Source organism: Carcharhinus amblyrhynchos, chromosome 3 (assembly GCF_965287045.1).
Source record: "Carcharhinus amblyrhynchos chromosome 3, sCarAmb.v2.hapA, whole genome shotgun sequence".
NCBI classification, from domain to species: domain Eukaryota; kingdom Metazoa; phylum Chordata; class Chondrichthyes; order Carcharhiniformes; family Carcharhinidae; genus Carcharhinus; species Carcharhinus amblyrhynchos.
The window spans coordinates 123,619,917-123,626,500 of NC_137326.1; the positions used below are offsets into that span (position 1 = coordinate 123,619,917).

At 44.4% G+C, this 6,584-nt stretch overlaps 1 protein-coding gene across 1 annotated transcript; it reads left to right on the forward strand.

The window, feature by feature from the left end:
- Positions 1 to 240: 240 nt before the first annotated feature.
- chst2b (carbohydrate (N-acetylglucosamine-6-O) sulfotransferase 2b) lies at positions 241 to 5,409 on the forward strand. Its single transcript, XM_080185957.1, has one exon. The coding sequence runs from the start codon at positions 254 to 256 to the stop codon at positions 1,517 to 1,519; it is 1,266 nt and encodes a 421-aa protein (XP_080042083.1). The 5' UTR covers positions 241 to 253; the 3' UTR covers positions 1,520 to 5,409.
- The last annotated feature ends 1,175 nt before the right edge of the window (positions 5,410 to 6,584 follow it).

Sequence of the window (6,584 nt, forward strand, 5' to 3'; positions counted from 1 at the left end):
GAGGAGGGGGGGTGGAAATTTATTTTTGAGGTGGGGGGGGGGGTGGTCGACGCTGTCTCCAGGGAGAAGGATTGAAGTGAGAAACATCTGCCTGCAATAGGGGGAGAGAGAGAGAGAGAGAAAGCGAGCGGGAGGAGGTGGAAAGGCGGGCTTTGCAAGATGCCAGGAGCCAGGTTCAGCATCTGATGTGACTTCTGGTCGTTGAGAGGGGTGAGGAGGGGGGGGGGGAGGTTTGGTTTGGTTTGTCTGGAAGATGAAAGTGCTCCGCAGGAAGGCGGCTCTGCTGGTTCTGGGTTACATCCTGCTGCTGGTTTTGACCATGCTGCATTTTGCCGACTACAAAGGGGCGAAGGAGTGCAGCCAGGTGAAGTACGTGCCCTACCCGCTGCGCTACACGGTGGAGCACCAGCCAGCCCCGCCGCCCCGCAACAGCTCCGGCAAGCGGCAGCACGTCTATGTCTTCACAACATGGCGATCCGGCTCCTCCTTCGTGGGCGAGCTCTTCAACCAGAACCCCGACGTCTTCTTCCTCTACGAGCCCATGTGGCACATCTGGCAGAAGCTGTACCCGGGCGATGCCCTCACCCTGCAGGGGGCGGCCCGCGACATGCTGGGCTTCCTCTACCGCTGTGACCTCTCCATCTTCCAGCTCTACAACGGGGGCAACAATGTCACCAGCATGGGCATCTTCGGGGCACCGCGCAACAAGGTGGTCTGCTCCTACCCGCTGTGCAAGGCCTACAGGAAAGAGCGGGTGGGCCTCATCGACGAGCACGTGTGCAAGAACGAGTGCCCGCCCCAGCACCTGGATGCCCTGGAGGCCGAGTGCCACAAGTACAGCACCATCGTCATAAAGGGCGTCCGCATTTTCGACCTGAACGTCTTGGCCCCTCTCATGAAAGACCCCTTCGTTGACCTCAAGGTGATCCATCTGGTCCGCGATCCCAGGGCCGTGGCCAGCTCCCGGATCAAATCGAGGAACGGCCTGATCCGGGAGAGCCTGCAGGTGATGAGGAGTAAAGATCCCAAGGGGCGCCGCTTGAAGGTGTATGATGGGTACCAGCGGACCAGGCGGGACGCAGTGGACTACCATGCCCTCAACGCTCTGGAAGTGATCTGCACCAGCATGGTCAGGACTGTCCAGATGGCAAGGGAGCCACCAGACTGGCTGAAGGACAATTACAGGGTCGTGCGCTACGAAGATCTGGTGGAAGATCCCATCAGGTATCTAAAGGACATGTACCACTTTGTCAACCTGTCAGTCAGCGAGGACATTGAGAAGTTTGTGCTCAATATGACCATGGGGTCCAGTTACTCCTCCAAAAAGCCCTTTAGTGTTTCTTCCCGAAATGCTACCCAGGCTGCCAATGCATGGAGGACCCAAATGACCTACTCCCAGATCAAACAAGTGGAGGAATACTGTCAGCAGGCCATGGATTGGCTGGGCTATGAGAAAGTCCAAACCCCGGAAGAAGTCAAGGATTTCAGCAAGTCATTTGTAACCAAAATCCGGCTTTAAGCAAAACATGGCACTCCAATTGTTCATTCCATCCAAACCCACATCGACGAGAGAGGCCAGGACAGATCCCATCCTGTTTCGCTTATTAATACTCTTGGATCCAGGTCTGGGACAAAAAAAACAGACAAGTGTTCGAGAGGGGTTTTTACATTGTGTGGAGCACACAGGTACACCCATACCTGCAGCCACATACCCTTACAGTCACACAATCTTTCACACAGATACACTCTCATACAGACGCATCTTTGCACAAACATATCTACTAACACATATCCACACACACACTCACACACAGATATACCTACTCATACACAAATTCACATCCACGTGCAGACACACCTACAGACACAATAACACAGACATAGTCCTCACCCAGACATGTGTGCTCAAGTAGCCACACACCCTCTCACTAATACATGCACATTACTAATAACACTGAAAAACTGGCTGGCCATAAATCACTGAATGATCTTGAGGGAAATTTTCCTCATCAGCTGTTGATGAAGGTGCAAAGTGTTGAGTTGGCCTTTGGAAATACTTGATCATTGGGTTTAAAGTTATTATAAACATTGCTCTATGAATATATCTATATATATTGTTTTTTGTTGTCTGATTGAATGAGTAACTTGATAATTTATCATTTTTAAAAAAAGTATTCTATTATATTGATGGCATGCGGCAGTAGAATTGTGAGTCCAGTGCTTTACTGCCAAAGTACACCTCATTGGGACCCTTTCTATCCATGTTTGTTGCTCGGTTGTTACCAGATAAGCCCCAGTTCATGTTCCTTCCCCTTAGGTTGTGCGAACCAGCAGAGAAGCCTGTTGAAAGGAATAATCCGTCCCTATTTTCATTCTTATTGTTATGTCATCGCTGAACATGAATTGAAAAAAAGTACAACAGACTACAAAAATAACATTTAATTACAGAACGATAATTGAAACCTTGCCAAGAATGTAACCTGGCATAGCACATTATTTGTTGTAAGACATCATGTTTTATGAATTATTGTATTTTATCTGGAGTCTCTGTGAGGCTACTGACAAAACATTACAATATACAGTATTTATGAGGCAAGGAGATACATTGAGCAACTGCATACCCAGAGACAAACTTTTTCTGCTTTAGTTAAGAGGCCAAGCCAAAACAATGCAAAACCATCTCCTTTGAAGGGGCCTTGTATCAATGTTATATCACTGATGCCATTGGTATAGTACACAGTGCATGAGCTCTGTGTAGAAGTTATTTCAATCATTTTATTTTTAAATGCCTTTAAGTCAGTCTCAGTTACTTCCACAGATGGACAGCAGCAGATTATTAATACAGGCTGGACTTACTGTAGCGCGGAAGATGCCTTTGTGTGGGCAGCAGTACCAGAAGTATACTACAAAGCTGTTTTAGGAGGTGGTCGCAGGCACTTTTACAGTGAGGTTGGGGTCCTGGGAGCGCCACTGAGATAGAGACGTGGCTTCAGTTTTGCTGCTCTCCACTGTTTAGCCTAATTAGTTAGCACTTTTTCAAACCAGGGCCCATTTTTAATGTAAACTCTTGGTTTGTACACATGCAAACAAGGACACTACTATGTCCAGGGGTTAAAATGGTTGAAAAATAACTCCAAACAATTTTAAAATCCAAATAGCCAATTTGGAGTCACATGGTACACATTTTAAAGCCTGGGAATCAACGCGCAGCTGATTCTTTGTAACAGAATGGTGGAGATGCATGGAATAGATTCTGTGCATTCAGGTGGCCAGAATAAGAAATGCCAAATATAAAGAAAACATGGGCTTTCCTGAACTCATTGGAACTCTGGATATTGCCTCCTGTTGGTGGCAGGTGAACCATGCGCCTACAGTTGATGACATTTTCTCAAGGTAAAAATGCCTTCGTGGGCAGCACAGTGGCACAGTAGTTAGCATCGCTGCATCACAGCTTCAGGAACCTGGGTTCTATTCCCAGCCTGGGTCACTGTCTGTGTGGAGTTTGCACATTCTCCCTGTGTCTGCGTGAGTTTCCTCCAGATGCTCCGATTTCCTCCCACAGTCCAAAGATGTGTGCGGGTTAGGTGCATTGGCCATGTTGAATTGCCCCTCAGTGTCCCAGGATATGTAGGTTGGAGGGATTAGTAGGGTAAATATGTGGCGTTATGGGAAAGGGCCTAGGTGGGATTGTTGTTGATGCAGGCTCGATGGGCCAAATGGCCTCCTTCTGCCGTGTAGGGTTGCTACGATTCTATGAATGTTTTGGGTGCAGTATCAGTATGTTATGTTGAAAGTTCCCTCGCACCTCAGATTAAAGTTAATAACTATAAAGCAGCTGTCAGAAGGTCACAGTGGTCACAGAGACATGCTGGTTGACGTCTCCTCCTTAGCCACTCTGTAAAGTAAGTTAAAGGTGGAAACTCCAAATACTGAGTTGGAGCTGGCACGTTGGACTGCCCATGGATCCATCCCGCTCCAAAAAAATGCATTCCTATCTGACTACTGTTACCAAATCAGGAGTCTGGTACTGGATTTCTCTGGATTACATCTCTCTCACGTTGATTTGGTCATCACTGCAGTGAATGGTCCTGCTGTGGGACAACCTAATGTTACAAACTGAAGGAGATCTGAAATGGGTACAGTGGTGCTAATAAGGAGTGTGGATTTCTTTAACCTTTACTGGTATATTAAAAATGAGTAAGGCAAATTGGCTGCTGCACCAGCACCCAGTTTTGACTGGTTAAAACCGCTAAGATAGTTGGTTCTTTTTATCAACTAGAAAAATGCACCAGCAATCAGAAATAAGTGAGCACTGTTTGTTGTGTTCGTCTCAGAATTCACATGGAATTCTACCAGCTCCTGTTCCACAGTGATATGAGTGGCCAGTGTAACTTTAGCTCCTCACTTGCAACGCCCAAGATAAAATCAATAGATTCCTGTAAGAAGACCTATGTTGCAAATAAGAAATAACTTGTCTGGAGGGAGATAACCAGCACAGAGGTTTATATCAGCATTGTCTCATTTCCAGTACTGCCTTATTGTACACATAGAGGGGAGACTTTGTGAGCGAGGTTAATCAGTAGCTTTTATCTACTGTTGTCTGCTGTTGAGGAAGATGCAATGTGATCGAGTACAGAGTTATAGGAGGCAGATCAGTGCCTGAAAGAGCTCACATAATGAGCTACTGACTTCAGTTGTGCCACTTTGGAAAGTTGTAAAGTGGAGGCTAACTAACATCCATAAAGAAGGGGAGAGGGGAGTATCCATGGGACCAATCATTCTTTTTCTTTAAGAGGACCCTTTCCACTTTCTCCCCTAAACTTTGATTTGCCTTCTGCTGGAGTGCAAGAAAACAAGAGAGCTACGAAAATCTGTACGGGCGATATTGCACAGCTAAACTGCTAAAGGGGAGCTGAGAGAGCAACATATCAGTTGAGGAGCACAGGTGGCAGGCCGCAAATGGCCCTCAGCCCATATACTACTACTTTAGAGTATGTTGTTTATTGTGCTTGTACACAAAACTTGAGTTCATGCCATTTTTCATTTTTGCTGACAAAAGGTTTTATTGGTGGGGGGGAAGTAATGGATGGCAGTCTACATTGATTGTATACAGTGATATCGTGCAATGTGAATCGATAAGCAGTGATATTGGGATTTATTTTGCTGATACAGATGAAATAAAAAATTCTATGTAATAATACAGATTACCTGTTAAACATGTATTTATTGCACCATGTTTTGTAACAATATTAAGAGAAATGTTGCAAACTATCAGTTGTAGAATTATTTAACAATAAATCCCTCAAAATTTGCAACGTTTCAAAACATTGTCCTTTTTTTGTAACATAATCTGCCACTGCGATATATTTTATGTAACAAGAATGGAATTTGACGCACACATGTCAAGTACACAAGATTATAACAAAATAAATAATTTGAAGTGACCATTGAATGTTATATTTCTTTCAAAGTTTGTAACTTCAAGTTATTTTTTTTAAAAAAGTCACCCTTTAAAATTTTGTACCAAGAGACACTTTTGTGGAAACACTTAGACCTTATTTTTGAGCAGAGCAATTGTTGCTGCGTGACTGACAGGATTGCCCAGAAGTACATTCGGGAAGAATTGAAATATTGCAAATTAAAACACATCGCAAAAGGATAGAATCCATAGAAAATGGTAATATATTTGAAAACAATATGCACACCTCTGACTCCATAAATAATTTTAACACAATTTAAGCCTCATCTATTGGTACACCCCAAAACATGGATGGAGTGCACACATTTTGAGAAAGGTACTTACCTGATGACAACAAAAAATACGTAAGCAAAAAACAAGAAAAATGTTTATTGTAACTACTTGGGGCATTATGTATTTCGTGTAAGATACAAATTATGTCAAATACATAATCCATCATACCAGGTTCTGCTTGTCATATCCAGACTTTTAATTGCTCTTATTTCTAGGTACAAATCCAAAGCTAATTGTTAACTAAGTTTTCTTTGTGCTTATGTTTGTTGATGATTGCACAGTGTTATCATTTGCAATTCCTCAGGCAATGAAGCAGTTTGTGCCCACATGCAACGAGACCTGGAAAATATTCAAATAATTGTCAAGAAACATTCATTTTATACTACTGCCAAGTAATGACCATCTCCAACATGAAAAAGACTTGTCACCTCTCCTCTTGACCTTCAAAGGCATTACCATCATTGAACCCCTACCATAAATTACCTATGGTGGCACAGTGGTTAGCACTGCTGCCTCACAGTGCCAAGGACCCAGGTTCAATTCTAGCCTCGGGCAACTGTCTGTGCGGAGTTTACACATTCACCTTGTGTCTGTGTAGGTTCCTGCTTCCCACCCTGGGAGCTCTGGTTTCCTCCCACAGTCTAAAGATGTTGCGAGTTATGTTGTTTGGCCATGGTAAATTGCTCCTTAGCAGGTTAAATATGTGAGATTACAGGGATGGGGCCTAGGTGGGATTGTTGTCAGTGCAGGATCGTTGGGCTGAATAGCCTCATTTTGCACTGTCGGGATTCTACTAACTGAGGGGGTGGTCATCGACAGAACTAAACTGACC